Consider the following 26,276-nt stretch of genomic DNA (forward strand, 5'->3'; position numbering starts at 1 on the left):
CAATATATATATAGAGATATATATATATATATATATATATATATATATATATATATATATATATATATATATATATATATACAGTGGTTGACAAATCACCAAAAAATCTACTCGCCACACAAAAAAATCTACTCACCACCTAGTACCAAACGTGTGCTTCTTGGGCCAATATTTACTCGCCCGGGGCGAGCAAATGTATAGGTTTGTCGAACACTGTATATATATATATACACATACATATATATATATATATATATATATATATATATATATATAGTCTTAGAAGTCATATCTAAATAATCCCAAAGTTGATCAGTACAACAACTTTGCCCTGAGAACCTCAGGAACAAGTCCAGCAAGAGACGCAGCTCCGTAATGAAGATAAAAAGAAGAAAAACCAATGTGGACTTTAGAGAATGTGGGATTTCTCAATATAAAAAGTGCTATTTTTTCACAAAATGCAAGGAAACGTCCAACTCTTGCTGTTTTTCCAATATGCAAGGCCCAGTTTAAAGCTGCAGTTCAAGCAATATCCTACATGTTTTTTTTTATTGTTTTTTTTATTTTTAATAAATCAGCTTGGTACTATGAAAACATATTTGTAGCATTTAAAAACAAACAAAAAATATATATTTTTTAAATTGAAATAATGTATTCTAATGTAACAAGCATTTGTGTTTCTATAGCAACCATTTCCAAAGTCACATTCCCTTCTTCTGAGCCAGGGTCTGGCACACCCCTTTTGCCCTCTCTATAGCAGTGCACCAATTGTATCTAGTGCCTGCCTGGTCACATGATCTTCCACACAGAACTTTGCATCTTGGGTACTCTTCTGCTGCACTGACAGTGATTTAGTGAACCCCCCGAGCCAAATCTTCGCCAATCGATTACAGAAGAACGGATCAATTGGCAACTTAGCTAATCACTTGTCAGTGTGCAGATTGATGCACATATTGAATGGAAAAAATAAATGCAATTTTTAAACTGGCAGCTTTAAAGGAGTACGCAGGACATATTTGTATTTGTTCATGGGTGTAGCTACTGGGGGATACAGGACAACTCCTCATAAATACATATACATTGGCAGGTTTTTTTTAAAGTTGCAAACCCACGTCTCTAGCCAAAACACAAGCTTTTGTAAATAATTTAAAGGTGTGAATACAAACATGTGGCTGCCCCGGTTTCCTTGATAGTTACAAATTGCATATCTTATGGTAGAGCCTGAGAATGTGGAAGTATTTCCTAATGAAGTATTAGCGTTACTTGTAGCTCCCCCGGTCCTTATCCGAGAGCCAATAAAGGTAAGGGCAGGGATGGGGGAAAGGAGGGCTTTGTATGGGCAGATTTAGATTTAAAAAAATGCATCGGTCACCCAGATGTAACTCCTCATACACGTCACTGCTGGGGCAAAAGTGTACAGTACTTTGGAGGAATTTCCCCTTTAAAAAAAATTATTGTGCATCCGCAGTGAGATACTATGTCACTATTACCCTGCCAGGCCTTCTTCATATAGGATCATGTATCATAGAAAAGAAAACAATACATTAACAATTTACTAGATGCAGTTCCACAACAATTATACTGCAATATGGTGGTGAAGGGGGGGGGGGGGGGGTTAAAAAAGAAGCAACACACACACACACACACACACACACACACACACTCTTCCTCAGGCATAAGGGGGCATAAGCCATTAGTTCCATGTAAAAATATACTTGGCGTTACAATAAATCATGATAATGAATCTATTGATACAATTATCAGCGAAGGCATAAAGTCGTTTTAATAGAAAGACTGCAGATCATCATCATTTTCTTTAATGATACTAAAATGCTTTTTAACAGCATTATTTTCTAATTACTACTGGTGTATTGCAAGTTACATTGACGAATCTCTGCCGTGGGGATTTTAACAGCCACCCTAGTGCACTTTGTGATAGGCAATTTCACAACTGATGACAACATCATGATTAACAGAAAATAATGCAAGGGCAATTTGAAAAGCAAGCAAGTAAAAGTGCGATTGGTGTTTAATTCCATTAGGACATAGAATGCATCCACATTAATCTTATTGCATAAGTATTTCATAGGGACTGGAATATTGTTCTTAAAAACAAACAAATATACTTACCGTCATACTTTGCTAAAACGGCTTGTACATCTGCATAGGCCTGTAGCTCCAACAGAGCTTCTAACAAGTTCTCATGGATGTTGAACATGCTCAGCAGTGGGAACTCCTTCATTAACTAAAAGAAATGGGACAAACACAGAGATGTTTCAACAGCAACGTTTCATTCAACCAGAGCAAAGCAAGAAACTCTCAATTAGAAACGTAGCCTATTCACGGCAAAAACATTTCTAGACTATTTTCTGTGCTTAGTGTCTTGTTTACATAAACAATACACATTGTAATGTCCCAGTAGTTCAGTAAACACGAAGTGAGGAGGGATATGGTAACCCCCTGTTACCATTATTGCAAATGTCAGAAATTAGTAATCCGTGGGTCATCAACAGAGCAATAAACACTCACTGAGGCTTAGATCCGCAAACCTTTGTTAAGTCACTTAATGGGGCTCTAGATCTGCACTTCAGCAACAGCCCTATTTCTGGATATGGATAGAAGCAAGGCCAAGACTTGCATAACGTCATGTTATTGGAAGATAACGCAGCGTTCTGATACAATAACGACATGTTAAGTCTACGCTGATGAGATGTAGGTTGGAAGTTATTTTTACATATACGTAGCACTGTGTCCATCATGTTAACTTAGGGACCACAACGGCTGTCCCTGTTTTAGGTAACTTCTACGTTATGCACCCTGATTTAACTGGGTTTTGTTGAACTAGAACTTAGTGGGTCATGAAATGCCACTAGTAATGCACTTACAAGTTTGTTTATCAATGGTGTTACAGGACAGCCATTCATAGCCCAGTTAGTTAATGTGTCAGTTAGTGTGGCTGCCGGCTGTGTATGAATTCTGGAAAGCCAAAGCATTGCAGCATGAAGTGTGTGTAATGAACTTTACCGTAAGAAAAGGCTCATCTGAATTGTGGAGATTAAATTACTTTAATGCTTCAATCAATGTAAGGTAGTATTTTTTCCCCCTTTATTAATATTTTAGAATTACTGAGAGGTGTTTCATTCTATCCCATTTATTTTGTATGCTATATAAACCAGGGGAAATTAATCAAATACCTAAAAAGTTTACAATCATGTTTTAGTACCTGGTCCACAAGAAGACTTTTCCAATGGTCACAAGCAGCCGACACTGGGTTTAAAATTGTGCTCTCCCACATAGGGAGAAACCTGGCAACTCGTACTCTCAAAACAAATGTATTTACCACAAGAGAAGGTTGAAGAGATAATAGTGTGAACGCAAGCTTTTTTTTAAAGGAAAGAATAACTATTCCCTCTGATGAGCACCAGAGGACAAAAGAAGGCAAATTAAGACTCTAGATAAAGAAAACAGTTGTGGGAGCATCCTCTCAAATATGATGGCTGCTTTACGGAGTGCCATTAAAAGGAGAAAGTCACCCTAACCAGCCTCCATTTTTGTTTGTACAGAATTGGATTTGGGTGGTACTCCGGACTATTTTCAGCTCCAGCCCTGGCTCCCAAATACTTACTGGTGAAGTAAATCGGTATTACTTCCTGTTTTTTAAAGGGCATTTAAATGACCATCCAGTTGGAACCACAACTGATGATGCTGCAGTTTCCTATTGGCCAAAGATTTTGCCAACCATTTTGTGTAACTTCCCCGGAAAGTATTCATCGGTAAGTATTGCGTGAACTGAGGGGAGTGCCTGGAGTTGAAAACAGTGATGCCTGGCTTAGGGAGAGTCCTGGTTCCATTTTAAATAAATGGAGGTCTAAAACAAAAAAATGACTAGGAGAAACTGCTTCTTAAAGTAGCATCAGGTTAGGGTAGGGAATCGGATGGACACAAAGCTGCTGCTTAGATTGCAGAGGTGCTGGGTTATTGGGCACTGCCATATTGAGTGGTGATCTTATTCCTAACAAACTGATGTGATTGAAACAAATGTAGAGATTGGGATGAGGGCTGTCGTTGACTCCTTTAAAGCTTAAGTGGTCCTTTTAATAAGAAACAGTTGGCCAGCAAAAACCTGTGTAAATTCAGTCTGTTAGAGCTAGACTATGGACAAAATGTGTCTAATATTCACTGCAAGTGATGGGATAAAGTTGGCATGCGACAAGGGACTATAGTGTTAAATACAATAAGTAAAGAACAAAAGACAAAAATACTCAATGCTACATCCAATGTGACAAAATACATAGTTAAATACTTCAATGTTAGTATTCTCATGAATAAGGGTCATTTAGTTAAACCCTTTGGCCAAAGCGTTATAAGCCTGCAGCCACTTCCCAGCATGACCAGTATGCAGATCCTAACACTACCTGTGAAAATTCTCATTAACCTCTGCAGTGAAGGGAGAATGGCCACAATGGACCTGTCCTGCACAGGCACATGGAAAACCTGCTACTCAAAAAGTGGGGAGGGGTGAGCTTAAACCCTGGGAGGAGGGGCCACTAACCTCCAATCAACTAATACCAGTTGAAAATGAAAATTAATAACCACACAACCCCAGCAAGCTCTAACCCCAGAACCCACCACATTATATACATTAGTGTCAAAAGGAGTGCTACCGAGCGTGGCCAAATCTATACAACAAAAGACAAAACTATTCAATGCTACATCCAATGTGACAAAATACACAGTTACAGATGCAGCGGCCGTTATTCGAACAAATCACGGAGCCGTTTTCGTGTGCTCTGCTGTATTTCGCCGCTGCATCTGTAAATACTTCAATGTTCGTATTCTCATGAATAAGTGTCATTTAGTTAAACCCTTTGGCCAAAGGCGTTATAAGCCTGCAGCATCTTCCCAGCATGACCAGTATGCAAGGAACATTAAAATAGCATCAATGAGTGGACCGTTATGCACCATAGAGTATAACCCATACAAAACAACAAAATGTGCAAACCTGGCCTATCTTTACTCTACTATAAAATTAGGACATAACTCAGGACATGATTGCCCCTGAGGAAGTGACGTCAGCAGTCACGAAACGCGCGTAGGGTGGAGTTTCTGTAGCAGTGTTACGTTGCTTACGTCCACGCATGCACGGAGGAGAAGGGGAGCTTGAGCAGTGACGTCATCGGTGTGAGACGAGGCGCTCCGAATCGAGGCCACGAAGCGGGGACACACGCTGAATCTCACCCCTATCTGCAGCAACCCAGCATCCTGCCACGCAAGCGGACGGCACATTGTACCACGCACATAGGGACTATAGGCATGTGAGTGCACTGGTTTATAGTCTTGTTTTTATTATATTAAACTTGTGACGGTATCATACCATTGGCCCTATTCCCTTATTTTCCGGTATCACGCTGGAGAGAGGCCTCCCTCTTATCAGAGGAGTCATCCCACCTGGCAACATAGCAGAATTAAGGTGACGGGGAAGAAGTGAAAGATACCTTTTGAGGCCCTTTTATAATCATTTTTATGTAAGTAGCTGGCAACGGTGGGGGAGTTGAAGTTTGACCAGAAGTACTGCGCAATGGTTGTTCTGTCTTTTATATCAACACAGATTTGATTCAACTACCTCTAAGGACCTCCAGAAAAGATTGGATTCCGGATTTAATATCCCTATCATCAAGGACCAATTGGACTTCTTTGACTGTCAGGTTATTCACCAGATAGTGCGCCAAGGACATTTATGTTTATTGTATGTTTTGTAGTGTTTGTTCAGTATTGATTTTGCATTCCTTGTGGATAGGTGTGTCATTCTCGTCCATAGGCAGCCACTTCCTCAGTTTAATAATTAGATTGCAGGATTCAGTTCATAATCATTATAAATTCATATATAGAGGAATTAATAATTAGAGACTTATATATCACAAGTAGGTAGTTAAGTTAGGTTAATAGGTTGAGCGCTTTAGTATATGTTTTAGTTTAGTTTAATATCACCATCATAACTCAGGACATAATACACACCGCATCATTAAAGTGAGGGTTTGCACAACACGATTTACCTCCACTTCCTCATAACTTTAAACAGGTGGAGCACAATCTCTGTGTATGGTATGATCCCAAATGCAAAGTTGATGTTAATGGGAAGCACAATGAATGCTGTTTGTGTATCATTTTTCTTGGCATAACTGTACCTTGTCGGACCAGCTATATTTTGGCAACTTTAAATAGGACTACAGTTCTGTTTTAAATAGTTAACATTAGTTTATGTAGAGCAAACGCCGCAAATAAGAGCAAGAGCCCTCACAAAATGGGATCCTCTGAATACAAATGTATACTCACATCTCTCATCATTTTCACAGCTTCCCTGGTCCTTCCCAGCTTCCGTGCACACATCGCCAGCCTCCTTTTAATGTACACAAGTACATTTGTGTCCCGTCCTGTAAGAAAAAGAAAAACCATACCGTACTGCTAAAAACCACTGAGTAAACAACACCACAACAAAGTGGAAAGTAATACAAATATGGTTTAGAGTAAAAAAAAAAAAATATGATAAGCATTGAAAATTAATTTCTATTTATCGGCTAAAATATATCATATCCGAGCTGTGGTATAGCTCTAATTATTAATTAGCAAAAATGTTGAAAAGAAAAGCGAAGGCGTAAAATTAAAGCTCTCGATGTGTCACAAAATGGAACATGTCAAGCCAAATAGAATGAGGAAAAAAAATGTTAACCCGACCATTAGTTCTTATAGAAATGTATACAAAAAAAAGAGATGGTGTGGATAGCGCTAAAAGACTAAAAATAAATGTGCATGAAAAATACAGTGCTACAAATATACGTGATAAAGGTGTGTGGTAATACACCCAAAACCTATTAAATATAGGGCAAGGCTGCCAGATTAAACTAACCCAAAACACAATTAGTGAAAAAACAACAAGAAACAACGATACAAACCGGCGCCTTAAAGTCCAATAATAGAACTAATATGGAGTCCAAAAGATAACAGCAATGTCCAATGGAAAGAAATCCAATCCTTAACTTCAGGCTCCACAGCAAGGATTTACATGTGTACAGTAGATAAAGGAGAGAAGAGGAAAAAAATCATAGTGCAACTTTGTTATAAACAAGACACACAAGACATGACAAACATAGAACAATGACAGATAGGCTGATAAATAATAAAAAGAGTATATTTAATGAAACAACAATAAAAATGCCTGTAGCAGATATCGGATCCGGTGGTAAAACCGGAATCCTACTTACAAGACGTCCAATAAATACAGGCATGAATAAACGATATGTGTGCTCCGGCAGCAGCTTCTGATAAACACGCGGCAATCAGGGGAGACTCCAAATGCTTCCTTCGTGCTGAATCACCATAAGCGTTACCACGGGTTAGTCTCTGGTTCTCCTGCTGCCGTCTGCCGCTCCGTTACCGGAAACACGTCACTGGGGGCGGGACAACTAGCCGGAACTCCCTTCTCCTGCTTCTATATTCGATCGCGCTCCTGTAGTAGTCTGCTCAAGGCAATCACTCTCACAAACTGCCCAACGCGTTTCGTGCGCATGCGCACTTCTTCAGGGAAAGGAGAAGGGAGTTCCAGCTAGTTGTACCGCCCCCAGTGACTTGTTTCCGGTAACGGAGCGGCAGACGGCAGCAGGAGAACCAGAAACTAACCCGTGGTAACGCTTATGGTGATTCAGCACGAAGGAAGCATTTGGAGTCTCCCCTGATTGCCGGAGCTGCTGCCGGAGCACACATATCGTTTATTCCTGCCTGTATTTATTGGATGTCTTGTAAGTAGGATTCCGGTTTTACCACCGGATCCGATATCTGCTACAGGCATTTTTATTGTTGTTTCATTAAATATACTCTTTTTATTATTTATCAGCCTATCTGTCATTGTTCTATGTTTGTCATGTCTTGGGTGTCTTGTTTATAACAAAGTTGCACTATGATTTTTTTCCTCTTCTCTCCTTTACCTACACATGTAAATCCTTGCTGTGGAGCCTGAAGTTAAGGATTGGATTTCTTTCCATTGGACATTGCTGTTATCTTTTGGACTCCATATTAGTTCTATTATTGGACTTCAAGGCGCCGGTTTGTATCGTTGTTTCTTATAGAAATGTTCATTCATTTAAAATAGCAGGGAAAGTAAACGCCGTTTTAATTCCAATCAGTGTCTACTGACCTAATAAGTTCTATATACGTATAGCAATGTATTTGTCTTGCAAAATATATGGTGCGTGATGTGTGCAATTACGTGACCTTTTCTCATTGCGCTTTTAAGGGTAATTGAACGATTTCTCCCTTTTTAAACCACTGCACCCAAAATCTCTCCTTTTCTTGTAGCCAACCTTTTGCATGTTGATTATTAGCCTGGTTTTTTTTTTTTTTTATCATAAAGGTTTTTTATTTTAATGTTTTATAGGGGTACAAACATAAAAAAGGTTTAGAAACGTAGAGAGTTAAAAGGAGATAACAAATTGTACAAAAAAGAATCACATTTTCAAATTAAGAGGGCAGAGTAATATCGGAAAGGGGGCAGGAAATTCTGCAGATTTCGTAGGTGTACAAGACATCAATTCTGTCATGTTACTTTTATGCAGCAGGGTCGGTATAAATACAATTACAAGAGCTCTATGCAACAATATGAGCTTGGAGTCTCTCAATACAGCATAATTGCTTATACTGTAGCTACATGGAAGACCTGTCAAATGTAGAATATTCCCATCTCAAAACCCAGGGGTTCCAAGTCACCAAATGTTTGCTTGAAGAATCATTGGTCCAGGCCATAAGTTTTTCTAGGGTCATAATATTCCATACCCTTGTAATGACTACAGCGAGACAAGGGGCAGGCTCTTTCCAAGCTGCCGCAATAAGGTTCCTCTGTCTACTGTTAGTCCCAATAGGCCTTTTATGTCAAAGTACATCCCATGGGGAAGGGATTAACGGTGTCCCTAGAGTGTCTACAAGGAGTCCATACACCTCTGTCCAGAGTTTTTTTTTGTTATCACTGGGCACTCCCAACATATGTGAAAAAAGGTCCCTCTCTGTGTACATCGCCAGAAGCATAGGTAGGAAGTTTGTTTATGATATTTATCTATATGGTCTAGGGTCAAGTACCACTTATATATAGGAGTTTGTAATTGTTTTCCTTCACCAATATTGTGACGGGAGGGGGTAACCAGACTCTCTAATAAAGGTCAAGCCCATTCTGGTTACCCCTGATCTGTGTATAAGGGTCCCAGAGTCCGCTCTTGGACCCAGTAACATTGTATCACTGTTATACTGCATGTATTAAAAGCATTTTTGTGTATATCCCTTTCCGGGCATGCAATCAAGCAGGGATTGCTAGCGTATGAGTTTCAAGGGGGTTTTTGGGGAGGAACCGTTGTCAGAATGTGCCTAGGTGGTTGGGGTCCGCTGTTGTCAGTTCCCCCATAAATGCACCCGGGAATCATGCCTGATTCTCAGATACATGTAGGCACATTGTCCCAGCAATACCTCCCCTTGAAAAAGAAAGCGCGACTCACCACTAGAGTACCCCGCTTCAGCACAGCCCAGAAAGGAGAATGAGGCACAGAGATGAATATTTATTCCTGTAGCTGTGGGAATCCCTAGGTTAAGGGGGGTACCCCAGCTAGTGCCAAGGTGACTCACAACCAGAATATTGTTGTGGGTGCCCCAACCGTATACAAGGTTGAGGTGGGACTCTGAGAATCCAAACTGAGTCCAAAGGAAAGTGTGTTGGGAATAAGGCAGATATAAATAAAACAACAATATTTTTCCTTTTCTGTCACCTGTAACCGTAAGACTCAGAAGGAAGTGTATTAAAATACACTTTAATATAATGTAATGTGCTTTTTACATTCGGAACCGATGTCCAAACAGGCTACCCGAGGTAACCAATAGGCGCCGGTAAGTCTGCTGAACATCGAGTTCAAAGCAACCACAGGATGCCCAGAGGTGTGAATAGCATTTGGTCAGCGGGGAAAGGCGGAGTACCAGGTCCGGAGCAATGGCAATCCTCCGGAATGCCACTTGTTCTGCTAGACCTGGTGGAGCCTGCCCAGCAGGTGGCATTGAGATAGCCAGGGAGAGAGGTGGCAGGCTTGCGCATGTTTCAGATTTCCCGCTGACCCAGCTTTTCTAGCCGGCTTGGCTCCGAGTGGCTGCTTGGCAAAGTTCCAACGCGCTGATTGGCTGCTCAGTTTTGTGAATGAAACTGAAAATACTATAAGAATCGATGAGCCAATCAGATTTGTGTTCTCCGGTAGCAAGAGCGTGGGCAGGCTTTTCAAAGTTGCTTCTGTGTGAATATCAGAGCAACCGGCTTCGATTTTAAATCTGCAAAGCCTGCCCGCCAGAGACCAAGTCCAGCATTTTGCATCCAAGTTCTCAGAATCGATCGTAGCAGACGCGGCTGGGATTTTATGCTGATTTGAGTGCCAGGAGATTTGGGCTAACTCGCGGTCAGGTGGGACCAAGTTCTCAGAACAGAATGTAGCAGTGGCATATGGAATTTTATGCCGATTTGGGTTCCCGGAGATTCCGATCTAAGTCCTGTTCAGGGTAAAACTCTCCCATAGAGTTTCTTGCACATAGGAAAGTCTAGTTTTCGACCCCAGTCAGAAAGTAAGTGTGTCTTTTTGTCTGTGTTTTGTGTATCATTGTGTGCAAGCGAATTTATGCCGAATAAACTACAATTTATTTCATTACCTTGTTTTGTTCAATGAATGATCGTGGTAAAAAGGTGTAAATAACCTGGTCTCCCGTGACAAATATATTTAGTGAAATTCGACATAGTAGCCCATTCCTGTATTTCCAATAGTTCTCCTACATCTGCCTCCCATTGTATGATGTGTAACTTTTCTGTATCTCCTGTACTGGGTAAGAGCTCTTGATATAGTAATGAGATGGTCGAAGGGTGTGAAAAGACAGATCACCTCAAAAACTGTACCCTGCTGCATCGGGCGTTCAGAGTACCAATATGAGAGATATTATCTGATCTGAGAAGATCTTAGAAATTCAGTATTTTGAATCTGATTTTCTTCTCTGGGATCTGCAAAAGACCTATCACCGGAACCTGTCATCAGATCCTATGCTCTGCATATTCTGTTTTTAGTCCACAAGGAGGAGAACAGCCCTGCTACAAGTCAGAGAGGAAATTGGGATGCCCAAATATAGGCAGCATTCCTGTGTGCGTGGTGGTGAGGCCCCTCTCCAGACCAACTTGATCCCATATTTCAGGGAATGGGTGATAGTTAATAGGGTTTTACACATATCCAGTTTGATCTTTTAAGAGAGCCATAATAAGGCCAAACTATTTGAAAAACGACATGGGCATTTTCTAAATCAACCCATCTTGATGAGTTGGTGAGGTGCTGCATACCATACTGTCAGTAGGGTGATTTGTGCAGCCAGATATCTCTGGACATGGTCCCACCAATCCTCCCGCCGCCCTCGGTCTAATTAGTACTTTTCTATTTATTGTGGGGTTTTTTCCCTTTCCAAAGAAATGTGAACATACTGTATTAATTTGAAGGCTCATCAGGCATTTTGATCTGATAGAAATCAGCAGTGCTCTGAATAAATATAGAATTTTTGGCAGGAGTGTAATCTTAAGAGCAGATAACCTCCCTATTCAGGATATGGAATAATGCGACCATGAGTCCAATTTAAAAAATATATATTTGATACAGGGAATCTATGAGAAATTGGCCTGATATAAGGTAGAGTATTATTTGGTAAGTTTCATTCCCAGATAGTTTACTGTCGAGAAACACATATATAGTCTATTTGTGAATATGAACCATGCACGTTTGTGTAGGAGTAGTCCTTCAGGTCTGGGGGTGCGCATCTCCAAGAGTTCACTACTGTTTGCTTCCTCAATAGGGTATTAAGATGATTAAATTAGCCTGTTTTTTCTAGTCTCGAGTGTCAGTGAACCTCAGATGGAAGTAAAAGCTCTTACTGTGCTGAGCTTCGTATTGAGCTCCGTGATGCTGTAACTGTTGGCTACGTCTGTAACACCCTTCTCCGGTCTTGAGCGCCTGTTTAAACAGCTTTTCTGCCTCAACAATAGTTGTTGTTTCTTCTTCAGCCAGGAGAATAAATGCAGTGGCACATCTGTCAATAGCAGCAGATAATAAAATCCAACAATTTATATTAGCAATAGCTGAACCAATATATTGGAAATATACTGTAAGTGAAATGTAAGTGAAACAACAATTAACAAAGCTCTCTATCTGTGTACTGTATGATAAAGAACACTTATGAGCATGTTCGCATGTCTGAGACTGGTCCACAAACTTGCCTTACCGCATAATCGCACAGCCCACCATGCTTACACTGTAGTAAAGTATTCTGGGTAATGACATGCAAATGAGCACTCGCAGCGTGTCATTTTTTGCTTCTTAACCACTAACATGGATTCATATAAGCTTATGGCATGTCATTACCCAGAATACTTTGCTGCAGTGGTAGTACGGTTTACTGTGTGATTATGGGGTAAGGCAGGTTTGTGGAATGGTCTCAGACATGTTCTTTATCATTGCTGCATGGGGGTAAGGGGAGGATTTTTTGGCCCTTTTTTTACTCACCATAAAACTTACTTGTGTACCAATCGTGACATGAAGACCCACAACATAAATAGTCTGGTCTTATGCTTGGGTGCAGTACTACATAACCAAATTGTACTAATTCCACATACTGTATCACTGCCATTAGCTCAAACTAGATGACTGCTCCTGTTTAAATATATAATATACACAAGTTTACTACATGCATCTCTGCATTATGACTGTCCATTGTCCTAATGGGTCCCCGGGCACCGTTTGCAAGAAATTGGTGAACACCTACTACTAGTAATAATAATTAATTGAGCTATCTAGACAGATATCCCCCACCATACCATATTTTCACATAGTCGTCGCAAATGAAGTATTTTGTAATACTGAAGAGGTTCTCAAAGCTTTGCTTTTTCAACAATCTATTTTCTTGTACGCAACAGAAAACCCTATTTCCTGACATTTTGTGACAAACTATGTTCTTGTACGTAACTGTGAAGAAATGGCAGCAAATAGAGGTTTCACGATTTCCTTGCACGGAACAGTAAAAACTCCAGTTGCTTTGGTAAACAAGTAAAATATTCATGTTATGGGTAATATTTTGCTCACTGAAGTCATTAGACACTTGAAGGCTACGAATATGGTTACTCACTCATTTAACTCCAACGCTTCGTGTGCAGCCGAAATTCTGGCTTGTGGGTTTCTTTCCCTCCAGGCTTTTTGCATTACTGTTTACCGCAAACACAAAGAAACACAAGTATTAGCCAGGCTTGTAATTACTACATCAGCATTCCCAGTTGTATCAAAATATAGTTTATATGGAGGTTTACTTGCCAAGGACCTATGGTGGCTATTTAACATAACAATTACAGGTGGAGTTCCACTTGCAACCAAAGTGAACGAAGGTCAGTGCTTAATATGCACAGCTCAGTAGGTTAACTATAATTTTATTGATTAAATAAACACATTAAGCAGAACATTTGTTTTCATTTCCAACAGGAACACTGAATCCAGGGGCTGATTGGCATGTTGTTCGCTCAACCAGTTAGGGAAGATCACAGGATGAGAGAAGTGAAAAGCCAGAGATAAGGGCAGTAAAGTTATCACATACTTGAGCCAGAGAACCCATCTTGAATTGGTCAGTCAGGTAACGTCTGTTACTACTGCACTCGGTGGGAGTGCAATTTAAAATAAATGTAATGTTATAGCTATGACGGATCTCTCTACATTAAGGTGTCTGATTAAAAATGAATGAAGTAGCCATTAAGTGCAGGCAGTCGGGCACACGAATTAATCCTATTGAGCGGCAAAATAAAAATGTCACACAATCCTCTAATCCAACGGTTCCCAACCTTGTTTGGAGCAGGGACACCAGTGAATGATTTCTAATTTTTCGGTGGCACCCCTGCTCTTACGATCTCATTCATTTCCCCTCCCCCCCCCCCCCCCATCCCGGTTACACACTTGCCCTCCTTTTCACAAGCACACACCCACTCACTTACACACTCCGCATTTACATCATACTCACCACACACTCCAAATGTCTCCCCCATTCTCACACAGCACACTCACCAACTTTCTTAATTATAAACACCCCATTCACACCCCCCCTCTCTTACTTACTTTACATACCTCCCCAACCCCAGAAAGCACACCCACTAGCCTCCCTCGCCCTTCCCACACAAAACTACCACATCCTCTCGCCCCACAGCTCAGAAATGTCAGCTGTTCAGCGATCCCGTCCTGTCCTGAGATGAAGCGGCTGCTCCCTATGTGCCGGGCTGAGAGAGGAGAGGTGGATTGCAGCCTCTACATCTCCAGACAATGCGGGACATACCCGCAGAGCAGCCAGACAAGCTTTTCCTCTGGGGCCACCGCACCCTTGGCAGAGGCTCATAGCATCAGGGTTACCCGGCACCCCAGTTGAGAAACACAACTCTAATCCTTCGCGTTGTTCAGGTCCATACAATATTAATGTAAACTTTGCTGCATTATATTGGTTCTACAACCAAACAATTCATGCGCTTTTTTAATTTATTATTTTTTTTTTTAACATAGGTTTGAAGCAGGGGTTCAACTGAGCTGAACCCCATATATTTCAGCCCCGGCAACCCCCTGCTTTCCGAGATACAGACCTCCAAAAGTGTGTGCCGGTATCTTGGCAAAGTTTAAAGCTCCTGCGTCACGCCTGCCAATAGGAAGCCATACCGGATTACGTCACAGCTTTCTATTGGCTCGCAGGGTGCGGGAGCTTTGAAACTCCGTCATTACATGAACCCTGCAAGCCGAGCAGCTACCGTCACCCTCTACAGGAGCTATCTCGCGAAGCAGGGGGTCCCCGCAGCTGCAATTAAGGGGGTTTAGCTACGGAGACCCCCTGCTTCAATCCTGTATTAAAAATAGAAATAAATTGCAAAAGAAAAATCACCTGCTTGGACTAAAACTATGTTTAAAATGAGAGCATTTAAAATGAGAGCATTGAACTTTGCAGAGAAGGGGGTGGCGACGGTGAGGAAGATGGAGCCTTGATTTCTGAGCTCCTCTCCCACCGGCATTAATAAAGCTAATAACAGCAACAGATCCCACGATCTAACTATATAAACCATAAAGAAAAACCTATAAACACCCAAGGATGCCAGCAGGCTAAAAGTCAACCGGTCACTACATATTTTAAAAAGAAAGCAGAGATACCAGCGGAGAAACCAAAGCTTCCCGCTCAGCTTGCTAACATGGACCCCGACAGTGATCCCTCCCAGGAGGATGACAGGGACGAGGAGATGGTCAGACGAAAGGACTTGAAAGAATTTTGTGCCAAGATGCAAAAATTCTTTAAGACTGAATTATGGGCTCTTAGGAAGGAGGTTGACGCACTTGGGGAGCGAACTGACACCCTGGACAGAAACGCTGATGAAACTACAGCCACCATTGCACAGACACAGGATCAAGTCTCCACAATGAATGACAGAATCAAATTTCTGGAAGATAAAGTGGAGGATGCTGAGAATAGGGACAGAAGGTGCAGTATAAGGCTGAGGGGTGTCCCAGAAAGTGTCCTCGACCCTGAGATTTCACAAAAAGCTGGCTGGAACATATTTTCCCTGATAAACCGGAGTCTGAAATCAAACTGGACCGGTGCCATAGAGCTCTCCGTGGCAAGCCTCAGAAAGGTGACCCCCCAAGAGACATTGTGGCCCGCTTCCACCATTTCCGCACTAAGGAGGAGGTCTGCAGGCTTGCCAGAGAGGATAACTCCCTAGCCTTTGAAGGAGTTAAAATACAAATATTTCAAGACCTAGCTCCGGCCACCTTGATCAAACGGAAAGCCTTAGCACACATCACTAAGGTTCTCAGGGATAACAACGTGAGGTATAGGTGGTTGTTCCCCTGCGCCCTCCTATCCATTAAAAATGGAGTAGCACACACTCTGCGGAAGAAGGGGAGGGATTCTTAGCCAAACTTGGTCTCGCCGGGGCTAACCATAATTCACCCCACATCTCTCCGACCCGTTCCAGCATCCCAACACCCACCTGGAGTCGCGCTGGCACCTCGAGCACCAGAAAAACCACCAAAGATGGCGCAACCGGGACGACAACTAGACCTGCTAAAGAATAAACAGCTCTGCGTGCTATGCCATACAAGATCCCGCACTCACACACCCCCGCCCTGCACTAGAGGAGCCGGAGTGCCGCCAGAATACCACATTGATGACTCCCCGACATGGACCAGCCTTACCTGGATGTCCCCTGTATGTAGGATATCGTTTCCCGCCTGGAGCTGACATGCACCCAACTTTAACACGGCAGCCATCTTACCAGGCTCCTTCCTGGTCTCGCGCGGGAAGCAGAGTGGCTTTCGCGCGCTTTAGGAGATGACGTCATCGCCGGCGCCCTCTTCTCGCAAGATCACGGACGCCACTAGATGACGTAGGCACTGAACACTCGGGACCCAAGATGGAGGCCGGGGATTGTCCGGGAGGGTCGCGAGGTGGTGGGAGAAGTGCTGAAACGGTAGCACACCCCTCCGACCACCCTAGACAATCTGAAGTCCAGCCCAAAGTGCTCTACTGGGGTCACTTAGTCACACATATAGTTTACCAAAAAATAACACAGCAAATAAAGAGTCCGCCCTGCCCGCCCCTTTAAATATTGTTATATTCAGCAATTTAAGGTTATACCATGAATATAAGTGGATAGGGTTATAATATAAGTAATAAAATATATATATAATGTATATAATTCATTAATTAACATGGTTCATAATATAATTAATTATGATATATTTTATATAATTTCTACATTCATAGGAGGGGATCCAGAGTATTAAGCACAGATGCCATAGTATACATTTGATATATATTAGCTATGTAATAGTTGTAGATATATAATGAAGTATATACAAGTAAGGGCATATTACTGATAAATAAGCTGTACTGTATATGTTAACATATATGTCACATAGATGGTTATATGTATTTTTAGGAATATGGTTATATGTATATATAGGTGTTTATGTACAGGTATGTATGTATATGTGTATGCGTATGTATGGGCATGTATGTATATATATATATATATATATATATATATATATATATATATATATATATATATATATATATATATATATGTACAAGTGAAGGTTTATTTGGGTATGTATCTGGATATATGGATATATACAGTGTTCGACAAATCACCCAAAAATCTACTCGCCCAACCAAAAAATCTACTCGCCACCTAGTCCCGCCCCAAACTCCGCCCCTAGTCCCGCCTCCAACCCCGCTTTAAAATAAAATATATAAATAAAATACATTTAATAAATTCCTAGTCAGAACAACATTCATTTTTGACATAAATGTATTTATTGTATTACATTATACTACAATTAGACGTGTGTATGTGTGTGTGTATGTGTGTGTGTCAATGTCGGATCTAGAAATAAAAGCCAGATGTGAATGACTAGTTTCCTGAACCCCTTAACCAGTGTCTAGACGTCGGCGCTTCACAGAGAGAGACAGGCAGAGAGAGACAGACACACACACACACACACACAGAGAGAGCGACACACCCACACACACACACAGAGAGAAAGAGAGACACACAGAGAAAGAGAGAGAAAGAGAGACACACAGAGAAAGAGAGAGAATGAGAGACACACACACTGAGAGAATGAGAGACAAAGAGAGAGTGCGACAGAGAGAGCGAAGAAGAGAGTCCGACAGAGAGGGAGAGGGAGACAGAGAGAGGGAGAGGGAGCCAGAGAGAGGGAGACAGAGAGAGGGAGACAGAGAGGGAGAGGGTGACAGAGAGAGGGAGAGGGTGACAGAGAGAGGGAGAGGGTGACGAGAGAGGGAGAGGGTGACGAGAGAGGGAGAGGGTGACAGAGAGAGGGAGAGGGCGACACAGGGTGAGGGCGACACAGGGAGACGGAGAGGGTGGTCACACAGGGAGAGGGTGACACGGAGAGCGAGGGTGACACAGGGAGAGGGTGACACAGGGAGAGGGTGACACAGGGAGAGGGTGACACAGGGAGAGGGTGACACAGGGAGAGGGTGACACAGGGAGAGGGTGACACAGGGAGAGGGTGAGAGGGAGAGGGTGAGAGGGAGAGGGTGAAACAGGGAGAGGGAGACACAGGGAGAGGGAGAGGGAGACACAGGGAGAGGGAGAGGGTGACACAGGGAGAGGGAGAGTGACACAGGGAGAGGGAGGGGGTGACACAGGGAGAGGGTGACACAGGGAAAGGGTGACACAGGGAAAGGGTGACACAGGGAAAGGGTGACACAGGGAGAGGGAGGGTGACACAGGGAGAGGGAGGGTGACAGGGAGAGGGAGGGTGACAGGGAGAGGGGGAGGGTGACAGGGAGAGGGAGGGTGACACAGGGAGAGGGAGGGTGACACAGGGAGAAGGGGAGGGTGACACAGGGAGAGGGAGGGTGACACAGGGAGAGGGAGGGTGACACAGGGAGAGGGTGGGTGACACAGGGAGAGGGAGGGTGACAGGGAGAGGGAGGGTGACAGGGAGAGGGAGGGTGACAGGGAGAGGGAGGGTGACAGGGAGAGGGAGGGTGACAGGGAGAGGGAGGGTGAGAGGGGGAGGGTGACAGGGAGAGGGTGACACGGAGAGGGAGGGTGACAGGGAGAGGGGGAGGGTGACACGGAGATGGAGGGTGACACAGGGAGAGGGAGGGTGACACAGGGAGAGGGAGAGAGAGGGTGACAGAGAGAGGGAGAGGGTGACAGAGGGAGAGGGCGACACAGGGAGACGGATAGGGTGGGTCACACAGGGAGAGGGTGACACGGAGAGGGAGGGTGACAGGGAGCGGGGCAGGGTGACACAGGGAGAGGCAGAGGGTGACACAGGGAGAGGCAGAGGGTGACACAGGGAGAGGGTGAGAGGGAGAGGGTGACACAGGGAGAGGGTGACACAGGGAGAGGGTGACACAGGGAGAGGGTGACACAGGGAGAGGGTGACACAGGAGGGAGAGGGTGGGTGACACAGGGAGAGGGTGGGTGACACAGGGAGAGGGTGGGTGACACAGGGAGAGGAAGGGTGACACAGGGAGAGGGAGGGTGACACAGGGAGAGGGAGGGTGACACAGGGAGAGGGAGAGGGTGGGTGACACAGGGAGAGGGAGGGTGACACAGGGAGAGGAAGGGTGACACAGGGAGAGGGAGGGTGACACAGGGAGAGGGAGAGGGTGGTGACACAGGGAGAGGGTGGGTGACACAGGGAGAGGGAGGGTGACACAGGGAGAGGGAGAGGGTGGGTGACAGGGAGAGGGAGGGTGACACAGGGAGAGGAAGGGTGACACAAGGAGAGGGAGGGTGACACAGGGAGAGGGTGGTGACACAGGGAGAGGGTGGGTGACACAGGGAGAGGGAGGGTGACACAGGGAGAGGGAGAGGGTGACACAGGGAGAGGGAGAGAGAGGATGACACACTCACAGACACACACTCTCACTCAGACAAATACACACACACACAGTCTGTCACTCACACACACACAAACACTCACCTGCACGGCAGTGGGCCCCCCACACGGCAGGAGGGGTCGCACATGGCAGCGAGGGCAGCACCGGGTGAGGGATTTCCCCTGCTTAGAGCAGGGAGTAGCTCCGGTTAGGGGATTTCCCCTGCTTAGAGCAGGGAGTAGCTCCGGTTAGGGGATTTCCCCTGCTAACAGCTGAGCTGGCCATCAGAGCAGGAGAAGAGCAGGGGTGATGTATTCCCCGATGGGAGGGAGGGGGGGGGATGGATTGCCCGATGGGGGGGGGGGGCGGATGGCCCGATACGAGGGGGGGCGGATGGCCTGATGGGAGGGGGGGGCGGATGGCCCGATGGGAGGGGGGGGCGGATGGCCCGATACGAGGGGGGGCGGATGGCCCGATGGGAGGGGGGGCGGATGGCCCGATGGGAGGGGGGGGCGGATGGCCCGATGGGAGGGGGGGCGGATGGCCCGATGGGTGGGAGGGGGGGGGGGGCGACAGATGGCCCTGCAGGGGCCTGAGGCAGACAGGCGTGGAAGGGGCTGGCTGCCGGAAGGGGGAGGAGTGGAAGCGCTGAGGAGGGAGGCCACTGCTCAGAGAGCCGGAGGCGGGGTAATCTCCCCCAACAACATGAACCCGCCTCCGGCTTTTTTTTTTTCTCCAGCGCAAGCGCGGGAAAAACAGCACGCGAGCGCGGGAAATTTAAAAAACACACGTGTGCTGCTTGGGCCAATATTTACTCGCCCGGGGGTTAAATCCACCCGCCCCGGGCGAGTAAATGTATATAATTGTCGAACACTGGATATATATATGGATGTGTATATATATATGTGCCCATATAGGTTATATGCCCACAGTAGTGAATATATATTGTATATATTTAAGCATAGGTATATTTTAGTTATATAGTTTGAGATACAAATCATATCAACCCCATAAGATTTAAGGTTGTATAGACGTCACAGAGATACATGTACATATTTTGTTGGGCTGTATAGAGGGCTACATAGTCGATGGAATAGTTAGTTCAAATTATATAAATTACATACTATATGACAATGGACGGTCTAGACAAATTTGAAAGCGGACGATTTAGACAAATAATAAAAATGACAGGTTGGATGAGTGCGGAATTTTGACAGGTTTGACAAGGTTGATTAGTTAGTTTGTTAAGTTAGTTAAGACAGATACGTTATATATGTGTTATATATAAGTGATACCAGTTTACAAGTTTTACAAGTTGTACAATATGAATATGATGCCGGGGGAGCTACTCTCCTTCGTGCATGTGCCCCCTTTTTCGGTCCTCAGTTTGGAAGGACCATTACCAAGACCCAGGGTGGTCGATCTCCACTCTAGGAGACTGGCCCATCATTAAATTGGAGCCAGACACCCCACCCTCTGGGCGCAGGAGCTACTCTCGGGGCTCCCGAGATACGCTCTTGTATCCTGTGTTTTTCTTTTTTATTATTTCTTTTTTTCCCACCTTTTATTTTCCCTCCCCACCCTTCTCTGCTGCAATCCCCTCGTTGTTTCCCATGTATTGTCTACCTATCCCCACCCTTTCCCTCACCCTTCCCTCCCTAGGATTTATGATGTCCGGCCACCACATCAAGCTGACATAGCAGGTATGAATATTACTATAAGAAACCCCAGGAAAAACGTCAAGAGTAAGTACATTGCTCACTATACATATTTTCTCTTACACATGAAAAATGGCGCTCACATGTATTTCACATAATGTAAAGGGCTTTAATAGCCCGATCAAAAGAAAGCTGGCTTTCACAGATTATAAGAGGAAAAAGGCGGAGGTGTTGTTCTTGCAGGAGACGCACTTCAGCAAGAATAACTCGCCTGGGTTTTTAGATAAAAGCTTCACTCAATTTTACATGGCTTCGGCATCTGTCAAGAAAAGAGGAGTGGCCATTTTATTTCATAATACCATACCCTTTGTACTCCAGACAATTAAGAAAGACGCAGAAGGTCACTATCTCATTCTCACTGGAACAATCCATGAGCAACCCATCACATTGGCCTCCCTATATGCTCCTTATGTACAAGAGGCATCTTTCTTTGACAGATTCTTTCTACTGTTAAGTTCAGTAGCTAAAGGATATATCATAATTGGAGGAGATTTCAACATTACGATGCAATCTTCCCTGGACAGGTCAGGAGGAGGCGACTCTGATAATAAAAGAGCTCAAGACACCCTACGCAGTGCATTGAAAGACATCCAATTAGTAGATATATGGAGGGAGTTACATCCAACATCTAGGGACTATACCTTCTACTCTCACCCACATATCTCGTACAGTAGAATCGATTATCTCTTCGTTTCGTGCCACATGGTTCCGAAGGTCACTAATACAATGATCCATGATATTTCATGGTCTGACCATGCACCAATCGAGCTTAGGTGCAACAATATTGTGACCAGTCGACCAGGCAAATTGGAAACTCAACGAATCTATTCTTAAAATACCCGAAATTTGTACTACAATAGATCAGGAAATAACTCAATTTTTTTAGGTTAACACAGGCTCTGTGGAATTCCATACGGTCTTATGGGAGGCTCATAAAGCAACTTTAAGGGCATAATAATCAGTATTACTGCCAAAAGAAAACGAGTCAGAGATTCCAAAATTCGGACGCTCCAATCCAAATTACATTCCCTGCTATCAAATCATAAAACCAATTCAGATCCAATTACAGCACGGGAACTGAAAGACACAAAAATTGAATTAAATATGCTATTGACTTCCCGAGCAGATAATTCCTTATGTTGGTCTAAGAGAAAGTTTTATGAAAAAGCTAAAAGGCCGGATACGATGCTAGCTCGAACACTAAAGGATAGGAAATCTAAGTTTAATATCCAAGCTATACGCTTAAAATCAGGTATTCCCACGGCCAACCCTAAAAAAATAGTAGAAGAATTTGGTTCATTCTATGGTTCCCTATACGACGGAAAGAAAGTGGCACACAATAAAAACACGAGCAGAGCACTGAGAGATTTCTTGGCCAGCTCAAAACTGGAGAGATTGATAGAGCGTGACAGAGAAGCTATGGGCGCTGACTTCACATTGGAAGAAGTGTCTCAAGCCATCAAAGAACTGAAACCATCAAAAGCACCAGGTCCTGATGGCTTCTCGGGGTTGTACTACAAGAAGTTCTCTGAATCACTCGCCCCACGGTTGCTCCATATGTTTAATGCTATCTTAGCAGGAGCCCCTATTCCCGAGGATATGCTACGGGTGTCTATATCACTAATACATAAACCTGGCAAGGATCCGCTCAATTGTAAAAGCTATAGATTAATTTCTCTAATCAATACCGATATAAAAATATATGCCAAACTTCTGGCCAATAGATTGAGTCTAATCCTACCCAGACTAATACATCCAGATCAAGTTGGGTTTGTTAAGGGGAGGCAGGCAGCGGATAACACCCGACGATTCATTGATCTGTTAGAATTATCAAACAAAAATAACATAAAAAGCATGTTATTAAGTCTGGATGCAGAAAAAGCTTTTGATAGGATAGACTGGCCATGTCTACGAGAGACGCTCGCGGCATTTGGCTTCGGAAATCGGGTGAGTGGAGCGATTATGTCGCTGTACTCAGGCCCATCTGCCAGAGTCATACATCAGGGCTTCCCCTCAGACCCTTTCCCAATCCAAAGTGGCACGAGACAGGGGTGCCCATTATCTCCCCTCCTGTTTGCCCTATGTATTGAACCCCTGGCGGCACGTATTCGAGAAAATCCGGATATCTCAGGGTTAAACGCATACTCCCAATCACACAAAGCGGCCCTGTATGCAGATGATATCCTATTAATCATCTCAAAACCCCTCACATCATTGCCTAATCTATTTGACCTTTTAGATAAATTCTCTAAGGTCTCTGGGTTTAAGATAAACCAATCCAAGTCTGAGGCTCTGAATGTCAATCTCCCCGGACATATAGAGAAACTACTGAAATTGAATTTTAATTTTAACTGGCAAAAGAATTCACTCAAATATTTGGGGATCCATATCACCAAAGATGCAAAACACATCTATAAGGCAAATTATCCCAAACTAATCCGGACTCTAAAACAAGACCTAATCAGATGGTCCTCCAAGAAGATTTCTTGGATAGGAAGGATACACAGCGTGAAGATGAATTTACTTCCCCGTATCCTATACCTCTTCCAGACATTGCCTGTGCCACTCAAACTGAAGGATATACTCTCACTTCAGTCTGAAATATCCAACTTTATCTGGGGAGGTAAAAAAACGAGAGTAAATAAATTAAATATGAAGAGACCTACCTTAGCAGGGGGCTTAGCGGTACCCTGCCTGTTGTCATATTTTAAAGCAGCTCAATTAAGCCAGATCATACAATGGCATTCCGACCCTAAATTAAAAAGATGGGTGGAGCTAGAAAGTGCTGCTTGCTCCCCATTAGAGCTTAATAATCTGATTTGGCTACCTAAGTCGTCAAGGAAAGACACTTTGTTCCCACTCACCTCAACAACTAACTCTTTATCTGTCTGGGAAGAGTCAAGACTGAAAAACTCACTCACATCAGCAAGCTCGCTGATGTCACCTATTTGGAACAATCCTAATTTTGCGCCGGGTGTTATTGGTCATAATCACTCAATCTGGAGACACAAAGGATATGATAGACTCAAAGATCTGGAGGGCTACGATCTAAAAATTAAATAATTTGACCATCTCAGATCAGAAAAAGATATCCCCCATGCTGAATTCTACAAATACCTTCAGATCAGAGCATTTTATAATAAATTCACCCCATACCCCCTATTGACGAATTTCGAAAAGCTCTGTCGGGCAGAAACCGACACAAAGGGACTCATATCTACAATATACGGAGAGGTAGTCGAGCCTGCAACTTCAAAGCAACAAATGCCCTCATTTCGTACCCAATGGGAGAGAGACCTTGGGGAGACCTTAGAGCAGCGGTGCGCAAACTGTGGGGCGCGACCCCCAGGGGGGGCGCGACACTGCCGACGGGGGGCGCGGGGTTTACAGCGCGGGGTTCCCGAAGGCACTTAAATTAAGTGCCGGGGGAGCTGCAGGGCCTCTGTAAACCTAACTTACCGTGGCTCCGGCGGCTTCCTCCCTGTGTCGCCATGGCAACGCGGCGTCAAAATGACGCTGCGAGGTCATGTGACGTCACGTTGCTATGGCAACGTGACGTCATTACGCCGGAGCGCGGGTAAGTTGGGGTTGGGAGGGGGGCGCGGGAGTGAGGGGACAGCCGGCAGGGGGGCGCAGGGAAAAAAGTTTGCACCCCCCTGCCTTAGAGGACGAGGAATGGAATACTATATTTTTAGGAGCCGCAAAAAGCTCGATGTGCACCACACTGAAGGAGAACGCATATAAAGTCCTCATGAGAGGGTACCTCACCCCACTCAAATTATCCAAGTTCATACCAGGGTCCTCTCCATTGTGCCCTAAACAATGTGGAGGAACAGCTGACCTGTTACATATGCTGTGGTCCTGCCCGCAGATATCCCCGATATGGGAAAAGATCAGAAATTGGATCCAGAGAATATTTGATCTCACTATTCTCCCAGACCCGTGGCTGTTTCTCCTAAACAGACCTCTAAAGGGCCTATCAAAATCCAACAACAAACTAATTGCACACTTTGCAATCGCCACGCGGTGCGAGATCGCAGCATTATGGAAACGCCCCGAAATTACAATTATCCCAAAGATTCGGAACCGTATTTGGTATATCTGCCAGATGGAAAAGCTAACAAGCCTAGTTAATGATACTGGCGACAATTATCTAAAAGTTTGGGCCCCATGGCTAGCTCAGACAGACATCCCCGGGGTAGAGCGTGACACAATTTGGCTATAATAGTAATAGATGCGTTCTCCTTGGGTGGAGTGGAAACTAAGTTTACAGCTGGATCACCATTCCCACTCATTATTAACTACTTATACAGCCACACGATCTTCTACGAGGTCCCATAGCTCATGAGCCGTCTTAGTAGACTCCATAAACAATTACATCCTCACCCTATACGCTCCCTTTCCTCTTTCCGCCCCCCTCTACCCTACCTCCCCCTTTATTTATTTTTTATTATTTTTTATTTTCCCTTGTTTGTAACAAGTATTATTTTACCGTGGATACACATAACCTAAAATAAGATCTTTACCTACGCGGCGGAGTAGGGCTCGAAAGGCCACGTGGGCTCAATAGATATGTTATACCTATATCATTATGTAATCTATGCTACCCTGTTCACCATGTATTGGATCTGTTTTTCATGTATACCATGTATTTACACACTAATAAAATACAAGTTATAAAAAAAAATGATAGCATTGATTTATTAATTGAAGATGCAAGCCCACCCAAAATCAACTTTGAGCTAAACAGAAAGAAGGGCAGATTATCTTAGGAATTCAGTCATCGGAATCTGTTTTACTTCTCCGAGATCTGCAAAAGACCTATCACCGGAACCTGTCATTAGATCCTACACTCTGCATACTCCGTTTTTAGTCCACCAGGAGGAGAACAGCTCTGCTACAAGTCCGAGAGGAAATTGGGATGCCCAAATATAGGCAGCATTCCTGTGTGCGTGGTGGTGAGGCTCCTCTCCAGACCATATTTTCAGGGAATGGGTGATAGTTAATAGGGTTTTACACATATCCGGTTTGATCTGTTTAGAGCGCCATAATAAGGCCAAACTATTTGAGAAAACAATA

General features: G+C 43.9%; 1 protein-coding gene across 5 annotated transcripts in view; it reads right to left on the bottom strand.

Annotated features, from left to right (window-relative positions):
• Positions 1–26,276, bottom strand: part of ST7 (suppression of tumorigenicity 7) — a 189,938-nt gene that overhangs the window by 41,660 nt on the left and 122,002 nt on the right. For all 5 annotated transcript variants that reach the window (XM_075599969.1, XM_075599973.1, XM_075599972.1 and 2 more), the window contains 4 exons: positions 13,222–13,297; positions 11,975–12,129; positions 6,334–6,431; positions 2,131–2,245 (listed from right to left, as the gene is read on the bottom strand). In XM_075599969.1, coding sequence (XP_075456084.1) covers positions 2,131–2,245; positions 6,334–6,431; positions 11,975–12,129; positions 13,222–13,297 — 444 coding nt within the window. The remainder of the gene's footprint in view (positions 1–2,130; positions 2,246–6,333; positions 6,432–11,974; positions 12,130–13,221; positions 13,298–26,276) is intronic.

The sequence above is a fragment of the Ascaphus truei genome, chromosome 5, assembly GCF_040206685.1.
Source record: "Ascaphus truei isolate aAscTru1 chromosome 5, aAscTru1.hap1, whole genome shotgun sequence".
Lineage (NCBI taxonomy): Eukaryota > Metazoa > Chordata > Amphibia > Anura > Ascaphidae > Ascaphus > Ascaphus truei.